The sequence below is a fragment of the Plectropomus leopardus genome, chromosome 24 (genome assembly GCF_026936395.1).
Source record: "Plectropomus leopardus strain MGB_pleo_1.0 chromosome 24, ASM2693639v1, whole genome shotgun sequence".
Taxonomy (NCBI): domain Eukaryota; kingdom Metazoa; phylum Chordata; class Actinopteri; order Perciformes; family Serranidae; genus Plectropomus; species Plectropomus leopardus.
Genome location: NC_142199.1, coordinates 18,358,613 through 18,375,587, shown reverse-complemented (window position 1 = coordinate 18,375,587; position 16,975 = coordinate 18,358,613). Strand labels below are relative to the sequence as shown.

At 39.8% G+C, this 16,975-nt stretch overlaps 2 protein-coding genes across 2 annotated transcripts; both read right to left on the bottom strand.

Annotated features, from left to right (window-relative positions):
• Positions 1–1,095: 1,095 nt before the first annotated feature.
• LOC148185551 (uncharacterized) lies at positions 1,096–4,057 on the bottom strand. Its single transcript, XM_088074487.1, has one exon. It carries the CDS (start codon positions 3,117–3,119, stop codon positions 1,788–1,790), a length of 1,332 nt encoding a protein of 443 aa, XP_087930613.1. The 5' UTR covers positions 3,120–4,057; the 3' UTR covers positions 1,096–1,787.
• A 5,128-nt stretch (positions 4,058–9,185) lies between these two features.
• LOC121937866 (neoverrucotoxin subunit beta-like) lies at positions 9,186–16,703 on the bottom strand. The gene is made up of 4 exons (XM_088074281.1): positions 16,617–16,703; positions 16,306–16,405; positions 12,012–13,481; positions 9,186–10,198 (listed from the first exon to the last, which is right to left on the bottom strand). Exons 2-4 carry the CDS (start codon positions 16,394–16,396, stop codon positions 9,645–9,647), a joined length of 2,115 nt encoding a protein of 704 aa, XP_087930407.1. The 5' UTR covers positions 16,397–16,405; positions 16,617–16,703; the 3' UTR covers positions 9,186–9,644.
• Positions 16,704–16,975: the final 272 nt, after the last annotated feature.

Here is a 16,975-nt window from a genome sequence, read left to right as displayed (position 1 = left end):
GCTAAGAATGTTTTCATTTATCAAAAAAGTCGGAGGTTTGAAGATGATCGGACACTGTCGTAGTTCCGAACATAAATGATGCCAACTAGCGATCTGGCAGCGTTATTCCCATGACCCATCGGAACAGCGTCCGGGAAACCAAAGTCTTTGGGTTCCGGGGGGAGTATGGTTGCAAAGCTGAAACTTAAAGGAATTGACAGAAGGGCACCACCAGGAGTGGAGCCTGCGGCTAAATTTGACTCAACACGAGAAACCTCACCCGGTCCGAACGCGGAAAAGATCCACAGAATGATAGCTCTTTCTCGATTCAGAGCGATTTGTCTGGTTATTTCTCATAACAAATAAGACTGCGGCATGTTAACTAGTTACACGGCCCCTTGGACAAGGTCAACAAAGACAAGGCTCTCCCAGTCGGCTTTATGCAACAAAAAGTCCCACATCAGAGCCAGCTGTGAATTCCTCTGATCGGCTAACACTAAGATGCGGGGTTGACTGGAACACCCCGAAAAAGCTTTTTTTTTTTTTTTTTTTAAAAAAAGTAAGTAGTTCATTGTTAATTGTTGCTTTTGCTTTGTTGTTTTTTTTCCTTCACTCCCTGTAAATTGTTCCCTCTGTGTCATAATTTGACTTTCTTCACAGGGCTGTCTAAATAATTCATTTTTGTAAATAGTTTTCTGAATTGTGTGTAGAAAGTTTAGTTTGTGTGTGTTTGCTTGTACATAATATTTGTGAAAATTTGTGCGATTTATCACTAAAGATTTGTAAAATTCGATTTCCGTTTTGTTTTTTGTTTTGTCTTTATGGTCTCTTAACTATATGTACATTCAAGTTACGTCACTGCAGCCTAAATATCCCGATAGCCCAGGCTGTGCTGAAAAGAAAAAGGTGAGGATATACGAACCAAAACTTGGAGAAACAGCTCAGTGTTCAGAGGGTTAAAATCTCTTCTTTGCTTTGTTTGTTTTACATGTTTAAAAAAAAGATCCATGCATTCAATTTACAACAGATTTGTTGCTTATTATCATTAAAACCAAAAAACACGATCCAAACAGTAAAAAGTGGAGACCGACTTTGATTGTTTCTATTTCAGCTTTATTATAGAGACGATTGATTACTGGTTGATATAGATTTAGAGTATAATAACAATCACATAAAAATGATGTCATGAAAAACAATTTACACTCCTTCAAATGAAATTAAAAAAATCCCATCATCATCTGATTTCAAATCAAACATCAGTTCAATAAAACAAGATAAAAGTCCGTCACACGGACCCACAACAGCACAAAGAAAATACGCACACAAAATGTACAATATATACAGATATATCTGCACGCTGTCAGGTCAAAGGTCGACTTCTGAGCTGAGAAACGATTACAGCTGATTGTAGCTTCCCTTTTTACTGAATGTATTCACATGAAGAACTCATTTTCTACTAAACATAACTATTAACACAAAAAAATGTAAAAACAAAAACAGAATTCATAAAAGAAAACGAATAGAATCAAAATTCTGAAACATTTCATTCAAAGAAAACCATATCCCAGCTGTATATTTAAAAACCACATTTTTTAAACATTTTTATTTTAATTTTCATCGTGAACTTAACAGTTTTAATTTGTAACAACTGTTCCACCTGTGACAGACACACATGCTCTGTATGTTTGTCCGGTTTTGTCCTGATATTTGATTTTCATGCACTCTTTCTATTTCAGCATCGTTAAACATCATTTTTACATAACCACTAATTTGCCAGTTTTTGAAGATTTTAGGTCTTTTCGGTCATTTCAGTGATAGCTGGTCCTGGTCCTCCAGTTCACAGCGACCACGATGACACAGAGCGTCAGCAGCAGAAGGCTGAGCACTGACCATCTCACTTTGTAGAAGGTGGAGTGAACCCCAAACGGATCTCTGTACTGTAACACTGTTTTGCTTGTTGACAGACACTGAAAATGTTCATCCAAAACTGCACACCAATACTCTCCTGTGTCTCTCAGTGAGACATTAGAGATAACCAAAGAACCACCTTCACCGTTTCTTATTCTACTCATCCCCCTTAAAGACCATATATTAACAGCTCTGCCTTCTGTTCGGTTCGACTTGATGAACAATTCAACCCACTGACCCCTTTCCCGATCTTTACATCCGAGATTGACATTTTCTCCCTCTGAGAAGAGCTCTACATCAGGAGGACCAAAGTTAGGACACACCAGGAGATGATACTTTTTCTCACTGACAGGAGTTTTACAGACGTACTCACCTGAGTGGTTTAACGTCAGTGATGAAACCACCAGAGAGTAGTTTTGGTCCACAGTCTGGTTTGGTTGTTCTATGGTATTTACAGTCCAGCGTGGGAGCTGGTCATCACTGAAATCAGTGAGAGCGCACGGTAACACGGCCGTCTCTCCCACTGAGCGATAGATCATCTCTGTGTACACCTTTAACACTACAGAGTCACTGCTGACACACTGCTGCTGCTCCATCAGCAGACAGCTGAACTCTGTCTTAGCTGTTGTTGTGAAATTAAACACGTGAAGAGCTGATGTGTTTTTATTCAGTTGGTATCTTCCTCCAACATCGTCCATCATTGATGTCTCATTGTCCCCAAAGACTCTGCTCCATATTTCCTGTTCATATCCAAAGTCACGTTTGAGCCACAGGACGTTCAGATTGCCAACCACTCTGTTACATGACAGAACCCCTGTTCCTTCATGAGTCACTGAATATTTTCCTTCTTGATCCACGTCACTGCAGATGATGACAGAGCTGTTCTTGTCATGTGTGACTCTGCCGTCGGTCCAACACTCCTCTCGGTACGGGCCAGAGTCTGAGTGGGTCAGGTTGTGGATCTTGTAAGAAGAGATATTGTTTGTGCTGATGACTGAGAGTCGTTGTTTCAGGTCTTCAGGTGCTGTGGAGTTGTGGGACCAGAGGTCAGAGGTGTTCCACAGGACGAGCTTCTCCTCACCAACAGACCTGGAGATCAGGCAGGAGTCGGCCTCCTCGGGGAGCTCGAAGGTGTAAGAGTCCCGTTCCTCCTTGATGCTGATGAGTTCTTGTGCATGAATGTTGTTGATGAGAGCAAACAGCAGGAACCAGAGCTCTGTGACTGCAGCCATTCTGCTCCGAGGTCTCCGTCTGAGAGTCCGTCAAACACTGACACCTCACAAACTCAACCCTCATCACCAGCGTCTCTCTGCGGTCCCAACAACGTGACTTCTTTATCTCTTCATCAGCGGAAACTTTGACACATCCGGCTCTTTATCAAGTCATCTCTGCCAGTGAGGCTGTCGTATCTTCAAACACACATTACTGATGAACTGAAATGATTTTACAGAACCGGGCTGGTTTAAATTTAGTTTGTTTATGCCTTACACAGACAGGGTTTCACATGCATCTTAATTCCCCTTTTACTATCCAAAGCACCTTATTTACATATTAGATCCAACACTTATAAATTGGCTCTCAGCAGAAGCACAGAGAGGGAACATAAAGCTCCTGCTTTTCTTTCTTCCTTTGACCAACCACATGGTCAGCTAAGGCCTTCCTCGCTCTGCAGCCATCTTTGATCCAGCATCTTGGACCTGGCGTCTCGTTGTAGCCTCTGTTATTGTTCTGTTCTTTTTGTCTCTCTCTCCCACACACAAACACACACATTTAGACATCCACACTTGTACATACTTACATAAACTAAACACAAAAAGTAAGGAAATTTGTGTTTGGTTGGTTATTTCTTTGTTGTAGTAATGTTCCTTGGCAATAAATCTTTTACTGTTGGAAAGCCTGTTTATTTCCCTTTTAAATACTATACTTGTTTTGGAAGTTATTATCGCAAATTCTTAATGTGTACTATACCTATGAACCATTTTTAGATACTTAAATATTTCCATTTCATGCAACCCAAATAAAAAATATACTTTTTTAACAGGTAGAACTTTCTACCATTTTCCAAGCATACAAAAGAATTATTTCACTGACATTTATATTAATTTATCATTACTACACAGTCTTGAACTAAATAATTCCACTCCAAAACATTTCAAATGTACAGCACACAACCGGATATTTTAATTACATCCTAGGCACTAACTGTCTGGTATCTATAACGGCCATGAGGAATCACAACGATCGTGTTATCTTGTAATCAATCATGTCAAAGACCTATGACAAGAAAATACAGCCAGCTGGTTGGTTAAAGAGTCTGTTTATATTTAATACATCCATGACATATATCACAATTCAATGTACACAAATGCTAAAGCGTTTGTGTGGGTTTACAATAATTAACATTCACCCAACCCATAAAGCGTAATATTACATAATAATAGCCCAACTGCAGTTCAACTTTGCAATATAAAGCTTTAATATCAATGTTTACTTACCTCCGCTGCACAGACATTAGTAATACATCAGACGTAAAGCTAGTGCTTAATGGCTGATTATCAATTAAATATGAAAACTGACCAGCACCGCTGTCGTTATATTGCTGAGTAGCTGCTGTTGCTAATAAGCTAAAGTACTACGAGCAGACTACGAGAGGAATACTCGTGAACGAGCGCTGCTCACTTCGTGCACTCGTGTGCCATTTCTGTGAGCGAACCTGGAGCGAGCCAGTGAGTCAGCGTTAGTGCTCGGGTACAGTCGGTCGCACTCAGCCGTGTTCGGTTGTCGTTCATCACTTCTACGCACACTCTATGGGTCAGTAGATCCGGGTATTATACACTTTTCATGTCATTCTATTCACAACCAACTGAGCAGAAACAATCACAAGCAGCTGAAAGTTCCGGAACTCGGAATGTATGGTGATGTCATCTGGCTTTGATGTGAGTGTGATGTCACAGAGGAAACATTCGGCCACAGTCTCAGAGGTTCTAGTTTACCTAAATATCACAAGATATTGCACACTTCTCACGAAGCCTCGTGACGAATGTTCAATTGTTATTTAAAGTTGATTTTTCTGTTATATTTTGTGATATATTAGGGGTGTGTGGCAGGAGGTGTGGCTGACCCCCTCTCTCTCCTGAGTTGGTAGCGAGAATGGATGTATTATAGTGAAATCTGGATACAGCCGTTGGGGCGGGGCCTCATTCATTCCTATGAGAGCTGCTCAGAGGCGCATAAGGCAGAGAAAACTCTTTTTCTGGGTTTAGAAAAGTGTAAAATCCAACAGTAAATACTACAATAACGACATTCGAACGCAGCCGACTGTACCCGAGCACTAACGCCGACTCACTGGCTCGCTCCAGGTTCGCTCACAAAAATGGCACACGAGTGCAGGAAGCGAGCAGCACTCGTTCACGAGTATTCCTCTCGTAGTCTGCTCGTAGTAGGTTAGCTTATTAACAACAGCAGCTAATCAGCAATATAACGACAGCGGTGCTGGTCAGTTTTTATATTTAATTGACAATCAGCCGTTAAGGACTAGCTTTACATCTGATGTATTACTAATGTCGATGCAGCGGAGGTAAGTATTACAAGGTCGGGTTAACGTTAATTATTGTACACATTTGTGTGGGTGTACAATGATTAACACAAACTAATTCACAAATTAGTGGTGTATGAATGCAGTGTATAATGTCTCAAGCACCATGAGAGGGAAGAAAGGGTGTAGTGAGAGAAAGAGCACAGAATGTAGGTGAATAGAGTGATGAACAAAAGTCATTTAAATAGTAAAATATTCTGTTTATAATTTAACTATATAAAAAAGATGGAGACTTATCCTTACACAAAGATGTCTGCCCTGTCATATTTACAAGTATGTTTTTCATACAGTAGAAATACAGATCCTGTTGAGAATAAAATCCAGAACGGAGTCAATGGGGTCCAAAATTCGATCAAGAAACTGTTTGTTTAAAGTTTACCCACGTTTGATTGTAGCCTCAAGAGACTGTGTAATGCTACTTAAAAAAATATCATTCCCCACATTGGTGAAATGAACTCCATCTCTTCTAAATATACCAGGGCAGTCAAATTTTATGCAAGGATGTTTTACGCTGTTTCCGCCCAAATCAATGACAAATGTGCCCATCACTCTGTTCACCCACATTCGGGTCTCGTTGATCTTCTGGATCTGCTTTCCTCCAGTGACCTCTCTCATTGATTGATGACAGGATGATCTTCATCCCTGGAAAGTTGTCACGGAGGTTCAGCAGGTACTGCTTCATTGTGGCGACGAGCTCCACATCTGTGATTTTTCCCAGATCGTTGCCGCCACAGTGGATGAGCAGGACATTAATTGTTAAAAAAAGAGCAGGAGGTCCCTCCACCCCAGCCAAACCACCACACATGACCATCCATGCCGAGGTTGCTCCCTGTGGTGCGTCTGGTTCGTTCTTCCCCACGTTGGTTGTAGATGTCCCCAATAAGCCAGATTCTTCTTTCTACATGGAGTCAAATATATTAAAAAACATAAAATGTGGTTACTTAATAGTGTTCTTTGAAGATAATGGTACATGTTGTTTAAGTAGTATCAAGTTTTATGTAAGTTAATACGTGACTCATGATAATTCAAGTCATAGTGACTGGAGCAGGGAATTTATGATACATTCTGGATGAGTTGCTTTACTACAACATAAGACATGCAACAAGTAAACATTACTTATGTAGCTATATGATTTACTTACATTGTTATGAAGTGTTACCAGGGTTGTATATTAACACCAACAAATGTTAATCAGCTATGCAAGTATTATTATTATTATGGGATGCAAAAATGGATGTGGACAACGTGTAGATGAATAATAATATTTGTGAAGAACATAGGACACCTTGTCCAATGGCTGGGATCTCCCTCTTCTTGTCCAACTCCATGAATGACTTATCCATCTATAATTAAATAAAGTAAAAACAGTTACGTTCTGCGTTTTTTGTTTTCTTTAAGAATGTGTACTTAAAGAGTTTGTAAGACAACATGCATTCTCTTTTGCAAAGCAAAGTAACAGATTTAGGAAAGAACGGTGGGTACATTTCATGTTATATTAATTGTGCTTATGTACATTTATTTTAATTACCAGAAAATGTATGACTGCAGAAAAGTACTGATAGCAAGTAAGCAAATGCATATTTAGCACAATTAAGACAAAGACTCAGTGTCAAGTCCACCTCTTTTTCCCACCAAATTGACACGAGGACAACTCGATTCAAGGTTCCAACTCAAACTTTTATTTTATTTTTAGTTGGTTGGTGGTCTTGTTTCATAGGTTGTAAACCTTTAAAGACAGAAAACAAAATTACCATCCAGCACAGAACCAAAAAGTTGACACATTACCCATTTTCAATTAATTAATCATTTAAGCCTTTTAAATTGAATAAAGAATAATCAAGAAAAAGAGTAGTGTTTTAACATTTAACAGAATATATATGCTATATTTTTACTCTATTTAAGCTCAAAATTAAATATCTTAATAGCTTATTGGACAGAAAATCAAATAAATGCTGCACATTTCAGACGACAAGAAGCAAATAAACATTCTACAGACCATTGGCGTCTTTGGCCTGAATCCGAAGGTGGACTTGGGTCTCCTCTCCTTTGTCTCCTCTTGCTCCTTTCTCCTCTGTGTGTGTGACTGTTGAGCTCCCCCAGTCCTTCCCAGATGCTCTAAATCAGAGTGCAATCAAGCACCCTCTTGCCTCTCCCTGTTGCACTCTGGGAAATGTAGTCCCATGTACTGAGACTCAGCTTGACACGCAGCTTCTTATTATGTCTGATAGTGTGTGCAAAAATGTCCCTTCAAAAGTTAAAACAAAACCTTCGCCAGTTCGTGTTTGCATACATCTGATATTAATTATCAAAGAAACAACTTTGTGTTTGACAGCGGCTAATATTAGCTTAGCCATAACTTTTTTTGCTGATAGCATAGACGAGGTTGAGCTTCAGAGCATCATATACTGTATGTACTGTATGTATACCAGAAGCTGTTTTATTGGCAGTCAGAGATTTATTATGTATTACTGTTTGTAATCTTACCTTCTTGTGGAGCGATGATATGATGTCTTTTGTCTCTTCTCAGATGCAGAGGGCTATGCCTTTTGGTGTGTGTGTTGTTATAACCTGGATCCTGAAGATCCAGAGATCAGATCGAATTTGTTGCGTCTACGCATCGGCGCTCTGTACCGAACTATCTGCATGGGTTGCTGGGGTAACCACGTAGGCATCAATACATGCGATGGTGACGCGGATTACCAACATAGAAGTATGAGCAGCAGAAAAATGGAGACACAACATTTCCCCATCCAAATACTGGTGTCAATTCAAGACGCCGTGCTGAATTCCTCCACTGGGAAGCGTCCGCGACACATTTGATGATGGCAGGTGGTGTGCCAGTTTTCGAATGTGTTACTGGACGTTTGACAGGATCTCTAATATCTGATTTGAATGACCAGAACATATGGACTGAAGACGCATTTGTAGAAGTCTGATTTGAATCGTATTTCAAACCACCTCCACATGTGGTTTGGATTGGATTAGTAAAAATCGGATTTCATGTGTTAATTTGCTATTCAGACTTTATAAAATCAATCTGTATATGACAAAAATCGGATTTGGGCTGGCAGTCTGATCAAAAGCCTTAGACACAAGCAAATATTTGTATGATTTCTTCACCAAGGCTGACACATCCAATATGTTGGCGAACAGCACCACAGGCCAGCACCTCGTCTTCCGCCGGCAGCTGTAGGTTCTGATAAGCTGCAAAAAAAGAAAAAAACAAGAAGAAAATGAATAAATTTGTCCTATAAATTTTTTTTACATCATATATCATTCATTCTGTATCCCGTCCCGGGTGTTCACCCCACAGGCTGCGGGTCGATTCACCGTGTGAGCGAAACAAACCAGCCAGGATGAGGAGCCCGATGTAGCCCCTGATTTCGGTGGCATCCATATCCCTCCAGTCACCGTGGACACGCTGCCCCTCCAGGTTGGTCATCGGATGATCTCATCCGTGACAAAAAAATCCAAACTGGTCTCTGCTGGGTCTACATCTCCATTATTATACTCCCATACTTGTACTTCAATACTGTCCCTGCCAGTACTTTGATGGTCACTGTCGGGTACTTCTGGTAAGGTGTAGCTGACATATCGAGTATTTCAACAGAAAAGCCAGTGCACACCTTCAAAAACTGTGTGGACAGGTGCGTAGGAGAAAAAACACTTGCAGGTAAAAGAAGATGGGACCCGCACACTGTCCTGTACTTGCAAAAAAACAGTTTTATTAAATACTCAATACAACGTTTTGGTCCAATGGACCTTCATCAGGTAAACAGTCAGATACAGTCAATACAAGCAAATAGACACTTCCTTGTGGGCAGCCAGTCAAAGAGCAGAAAAATCCCGGCCCCAAAGTTTGTTTTCATTTAGTTAATCTGAAGGACTGCATGTCCTACCCAGTGTCACATAAGTAATCTGTAAATACATTTTTAAGTGTCAATTTTTTTAAGATACATAATAGAAATAGATACATTTAAACCCCCCCATGGGACATTGGGAGTATTGAAGACCATGTGAACATCATTCAACAAAAAGTAGTAATAATAAAAGTACCAAATAAATCATCCACACAAGGCTTCAAAGACAAGAATCATTAGCAGATAAATAAGTAGATCAACAGATAGTGATCAAACTTTGTAATTTAGCCACAGAGCGGCTCTTACTTAAGTGGACGCAGGAAGGCAAAGGATTCTCGTCCAATCCAGAAGCCCGGGTAAACAGGCTCAGTGAATGTGGTGCGAAAGGTGTACAAATGAGTCAGAGTGTCAGATGAGACTTTGTAGAAGGACAGAGTGCCATCATACCAGTCCAGATACACCCCAATTCTGTCACACGTAGCAGCGATGAAAGACTTGTTCCACACGTTGTAAATATGATGGGCCTCAAGAACGTGTTCTCCGGTTGATGAATATTTGCCGAAAGTCCATGACGTGGTATTTTTACCAAACTTGCTGTCTGAACCGTCTCTTGCTCTGTCAATTCTCTTGTACGCAACAGCAACATAAACAATTTCTTTGGAACTGGTACCCCAGTCTACCTCCCAGTAATGGCACCCAGACAAGCCCTCTTTGCACAACACCTGAGGATACTTCATAAACCTCTCTGGGTGATCAGGATATGACTGTGATTGTCCATACTTTGCCTTCTTGTTTCCCTCAGACAGAGAGAGTTTTTTATTTGCAGTGTTTGGGTCCAGGGTGAGATCACAGGCATCTGATGGAGAGACCAAAAAAATGTCTTATTAGTGTTATTCGTGGGGCTGTCAGCGTTAGCACGTTAACCGTAAAGCAGTTGAGGTCCATACATAATACCTTATTTGAAAACAAAAAAAAACAAAAACGTTAGTCACCAGCAATCCCAACTGACATTTCTATCTGTAAGAGGCTGTTAGTATGTATTTTTATGATTATGCATCCTCCATAATTAGTTCGAGACTCGATGTCTACCTCAAGAAAATACCTACCGAAATACGGTGAAGTTTTAGTGCCTATAAGTGGATACCTGAGCTGGACCAGTGCCAGTAAATTTAGCAACACAAATACATGCCTCATTCCTCAAAAGAAGTCTAGTACCTGACATGTTAGTAATTGATACCTACTTACAGCATTGTATAAATACTACTGCCTTTCCATGTGATCGGGGTCAGCCAGCGTTCTATGTTCTGTGTCAGTTAGTCTGCGCTTAGTCTTGTCTCTCGCCTTGTCTTTGTTGTACTTGTCCTCATTTGTAGTCTTCGTTTTAGTTTATCTTTGTACTCATCTTTATTTATGTTGTACTGGTTTGTTGTACTCATGTTTGTTGGAATTGTAATTTTAATTGTATACAACAGAGCAGGGGATACATTTTGGCAAGAAAAGGTAGCATGGCCAGTTCACGGGGGTCCTTGGACTTCTGACCTCGAGATATGTGACTGAAAATGGGTTATTGGGTACCCATGAGTCTCCCTTTTTTTGGACATGCCCACTTTATGCTAGTCACATGCATTTTTGACCAAAACCATGCTGTTTTTTGTTATTTTTTCCTGTTGCATTTGAATATTTCTGCATATTGTGGTGCCTTAACAGTCCTGAAATTGCCCCCACTTACAAGCTGAGTAGCGCACAGATGCTCCTAACCAGACTGGTCAGTGGGCATCTCCAAAGATAATACCAGTTGCCACAAACCTATGCTGAAACTAAATGGAGGAAGTTTACTGGAAGCGCTGCTAAGTGGGTGGAAACTGTGCAGTCAAAATGGTGGAAGGCTCGGGTCTAGGTGACGTCCTCAGGTTGGCAATTTGTATGTGTATATGTATATTTTATATATATATATATATATATATATATATATAGCCATTTTCAATGGCTGTAAGTTTTTGCTAGAAAAGCCAAAAAAACTGTTTCCATTGAAGTTTTGCCTAATACAGCTTTTTTGAATGCCTGAAACCTGAAATACCACCTCATGTGAGCGTAAATCTTTTTTCCGATAAATGGGAGTTTTTTCAAAACTGCCATATGTCTTGGGGAACAGTAGTTTCTCAAATCCAAGACCTGTACGAATCAGAAAAAGACATTAAACTGGAGCTGCTGAAAAGTGACATTTGATTTCCGAAAAAGAGAACCTGGTAAGAATTGCTTCGCCTTATCATTTTGGATGTCATGATGGCACCATGGCAGCCCTCCTCTTCCCTTGTGTGGTTATTGTTTGTTCCAAATTAAATCACTTAAACTTCGTATACTTGTGTTGTGTCTTACATTTTGGTCCTGTGTTCCTCGAAGTTCCTTAACATTGGATTTCCTAACTGTTTTCAAATGCAAGGACAAATTTTAATTTCATTTTTTAGACCATGTTTAAGAAATAACTAATAAAACCACCTTGTACCTTGTATCTTACCTGTTTAAATTCAGCCATTAATTAGTTTAACGTTAATCATTTAACAGCCCTGAGGTATTAATTATTGTGATGGTCAAACAGGTTTCTGGAGAACAGGTATTCGTACAACATTTTTCACTTAAACAAACAAAATGCACCATAAAAAATGACTTACAAATGATCAAATCTTTTCTTTTTGTGATGGTCTCGACATCGGGGACTTCAGGCTTTGAATAGTTTTCACAGGCCAGAATGCCGTTATTGTAAAGGTATACAGTCGCTCCTGCGTATTTCTCATTTTCAATGGCTGCTATAAAGAAATGCACCCTGTTGTTGTTCTTCTGGGCTTTGGCATAATGACTTAAAGTTTTGGCTTTTTCTCTCATTTTGGTGAAAACTTCAGCTGAGACGTACCATGGATCTTCTTTGGTTACTTCTAATTCACTGCCTGAGTCCAGGTAGTTGGCTAACTCATCAAGGCCAGGGTCAGCACTCGTCAGGGAGGTGAAAACAAAGCACAGAGCATGCTCTACACCTGGAGTAAGAACCTCTCTGTCTAGCTCAGACTTATTTGGGACGACTTTTATGCCCTCCATGGTATCGACACAGGACTTGATGATGTTGATTTCTCTCTCTTTGTGACTCAGCCACTTGTTCAGGTTTTCATGACTGAATGGTGACTTGTTCCTTTCATTGAAGAGTTCTTCTGCTGCACTTTCATTTTCCTTACCTTCGCGGATGGAGGGAAGTTTCTTCGCAAAGGTCCTCTGGAGTTTAGTTGTGTAATGATCACACAATTTTTGGAAAGTGCCTAACTGTTTTTCCATCTGTGGAAAATTTTCTACCACTCCATCTAACAGAGAATCATTGCACCTCATAACTACTTCCCCTAAATCTTCCAGAGCATCCTCCATCTTCCTCACTAGCCCAATGCTGATCCTCTTCGTCAGCTCAGGAGCTTCAGTATCCATATTTTTCAGGGGCATCAGCCAGACCTTCACTGGAACAGCATTCTCTCCTTTTTCTCCCAGCAGCTTTGGAAGTTTTTCATAGGTTTGCACTGCCTCTTCAAACGTTGTAGGGTTGCTTTCAAGAATGAAGTCTCCGTAGAACTTGCAGGAGAATTCCTTGGTCAGGGCTTTTTCATCATCATTTAGCTTGATTTCAGTTTTCCCCTCACTGTTAACAAACGTGGGGATCTTCTGTATCATAGCTTCCATGCCATACTGGAGGTCCTGAACCTTGCTGGCTCCCAACTTCCTACTGTCAAACACAAAGAAAGCATTTGCCCCGAAAAGGATGGCGGTGACCACATGTGTTGCCGAGCTGTTCTTAATGATGTTGGCCTGTTCTTGGCTCATTTTGAGAAGGTGAAGCATCGACAACTCTCTGAAGTAGGTGGTGGCTTTGTACTGACAAGTCACTCTGCTCTGATTCTTGAATCTCTTCTTATCATTTAAATACTTGGCAGACCCTCCAACTTCAATCATTCCACTCAGGAAACTGGCCTTCAGAGAAGATTCAACCTCCAGCTGAGAGGCCTTGGAATCGATGGAGTCAGATGCAGAAATGTCCAATTTACTGCTGTGCTGAGAGTTTTCAACTGTGTTCTCTTCTAGGGTTTTCTTATCCCACAATGTCAAACCTGTAGAGAACAGAAAACAGTTATCTTGTAAAACAGATGATAAAACAGATTAATCAGTTTGTCAATGTAAAGCCACAGGATGGTAATCCTAGTTATAGGTGCTACGCAGCAATGGGTTTGTGACGGGTAATTTTTAGCAGCAAGCGGCACATGAATTGGGAGACAATTAACAACTCTGCATTAGAATGAGCATTCTTCATCACATGAGGCTTGAGCTCACAACCTCAGACACAAGGACAAGTCACTATCTCAATGAGCTCCATGCCAAGAAAGAAACCAGAGATGGCTTCACACTATGACTGAGCTGACCAGCAGGGGGCATGATATCAGCTGTCTGTGCATGGAAAGACAGATTTCAACTGCTGCCAAAAATTCACTTCAAGACTAAATTCTAAGAAGTTGCAGACTTTATTTAGGAAGCAGAGAGATGTTTATCATTTCTGTTCACAGATTGAATTGCTCCATAAGTGAAAAACTGGTGTTTAAGGATGCCATTTTCCCACATACTGCAGAAGTTTACATGAGGGCAGAATTCATAATGCTGTCAAAATATTAGTTTTGAGATAATAAACAGCACATTTTTTATCATTTCGTTATGAACCTTGAATATTTATTCAGCAAGAATTTACGGTATATGTTTACAGCAGCGTTTACAGTCAAACATTTCAATGCACTGTAGGCTCAGTTTTTGATGAATCAAAAATCTGTGTAGATTGTTTGTGTCACACAGTCTGAAGATGTCCTGCAGCAAATTTGGTTTCAACTGAGCAAAATCGTGGGGGGACATAGGTTTAACTAGTTTTAAAATTTTTTTTGTGATCGACCTCATAATTTGTACCACAGTGTAGTGTACAAAAGTTTCTTTACAGTCAGGCCTACATTTTTTTGGTGTAATTAGGGCTTGAGCACCGAATGGTGCGAGGACCCTCTTGGAATGCAAGGATTTTTTTTTTTCTCCCAAGAATCGCATTTTTGGAGGTCTGAACATGCTCAGAAACTCATGAAAGTTGGTATGCTAGTCCGGCCTGGCGAAAAAATTTCAGATGTATTTTGGTGGTTTCAGAAACAGGCATGGCAAAATGGCTCCACAGCACCTGTGTATCCGCAAGAATGGCTGGTTTTAGCTACAATCACATAATACGGCACACGTATGTATCATGTCCAGACACAAAAAACTCGTTTGGACCCACGCCTAAACCCAAGAGGAAGTCACCATTTTGAATTTTGTGCTGATTTTTGGTGATTTCCAGCCTCGTACTTTTGCTATCTTGTCCTACAGGATTCATCCGATCAACTTCAGAATTGGTGTTTCCATTCTCAACCCCTTGGTGATAAAAAATTATAAATTGTCTGTGGAAAACTTTTACGGTTTTCCTGTTATGTGGCATACAATTTTGATGTCTCGCCATAAAACAGGAAATTATTGTAACTTTGGTGTACATTTCCGATCTGCCTAAAACTTCATAGGTTTGATAAGGGTCCCTCTCTGAACACATGTATATAACAGTATTCACTAGTCGTAATTGCGCATTGGATTTACATGATATTTAGATGGTTTGTATAACAAACGATGTACACAAAGATTACATGGAATTTGCCTCTATTTGACTGCCACCTGGAGGCCACTGGAAGCACTACACCAAATAGTTCACTCCAGGGTCCAAACACTTCATATATTATCCAACTTTCACAGAAACGAACGACCTCTTTAGGTGGAGTCCAACCAGTACCCCGACATACATGGGGGTGCGAGGGCCCGTTCATTGCTGCTTCCAGCTTTAATTATTAATGATTTGTTATGGATTTTTGGTGATGGCTTTAGCACCACCATCAGGATTTCTGGCTTAACTAAACTTTTCCTGATATTGATGAGTGCTTCTCTATTGCAGGAAAGTCTTGCTTCAGCAGAAGAGGCCATGGAGTTGAAAACATATAGCAATGTAATCTTATCTTACTTATAAACAATCAAAAGTGGAAACAATTCATTGCTAGTTCCATGGGAAAGTCTTTAAAAACTTATTTTTATTTAAGACTTTAAGACTTATTTACATTACACAATGAACTCTCATGGACTATGTGTTTGTATGTCCAGATTGTTCTTGTGACCAAATGTATGCAGCAGGTCAAATTATGGAGGGGTTTTCAGTTTGATAAAATGAGCATTCATTTGTGTCTATGAAAATTTGAATAATTTTGTAAACGACTTTTCAAGTCTGTAAATTAAAATTCAATAAACACATATTTTTTTAAATGCCTCCAGCAAAACTCCCGTCACTGTGAGATCATAGTGGAAAGACCTGTTGTTTCAGCAGTTATTCATAAGCAATTAACAGTGGAAACAATTCAAGTTCAGTTCCACAGAAACGCTCTGATCATGGGAACCTGTTTATAACCTTACCCAGCATGTTTTTTTTTCTATGCTTGTAATTAAATCCACCCTCTATTTATTTTTATTGCATATTTTGGTTGTTATTTCTCATAAACCTTATGGCTTTTCACGGCTTTTATTGTTTTGACTACTGTTTTATTAATATCTCTTTCATATTTCTTTTATTTGTTTAAAATCTCTGGCTTATCTGCAATTTTTTCCAGTTACGGTATCCATGTACTGTATAATGAATTTTTTTAAGAAATGTATTGTGTTTTTTGTATTTATGAATAAATAAAGAAATAAAGAAACATAGTATAGACTTTAAAATGTATCATATTTTTATATTTATAAATATGTATATTTCAGCACTGTCCTGTCAGATGTCATCTATTACAGAGCATTTGATTCTCAACGTATTCATGTTAAATAGATGAGGTTAAAAAAGTGACTGACCCGGGATCGGTTCATCTTTCCGAGCATTGTAGAGCATTCCCAGGGCGAAGGGCCGACCCAGGGCAGCAACAACCATTCTATCTGAGGCCATTTCTCCAACCTGTTGAGAAATGTCAAGAACATGGCGTTCAACGCTTCATTTACTGTAAATGAAGTACAAATGTTGATAGTTTAAAACTTTGCAAGTCAACTCTCAGACACAGCAACACTGACAGTCTCAATGCAGTATTTCTCAGTAGAAACTATTCTGAGTTGAGTAAAAGTCTAACTGTGGTTTTGTCTCTGTCTCCGTCCCTCCAGTTTGTCCTCACTTGTTAAAGTTGCGCAGATCAGCTGAGTTGTGTGCCAGTCTTCTTGACTTCCAGCCGGAGCTTCCAGTCTGATGATCTGTGATTGTGTGAGACAACTTAAATCCTGCCAAAAAATCTCCTCAACTGACTCCTCCCATCGCCTGCCTCAACATGACTGACAACAACCGTCTCCAAATGTACCGGGGCCGAGGTCCAAGGGCCCAGGCCTGGCATCAGAATATTATTTTGCTCCATGAAGAAAAAAATTAATGAGACAAGCAGCAAGTCAAACTTGCTGACGTGCTGACTCCACTCCTTATGCCAACATCCTGCTTTTTAAAGCCAGGCGTGTTATAACAAAACAACATTAAATCCAATAA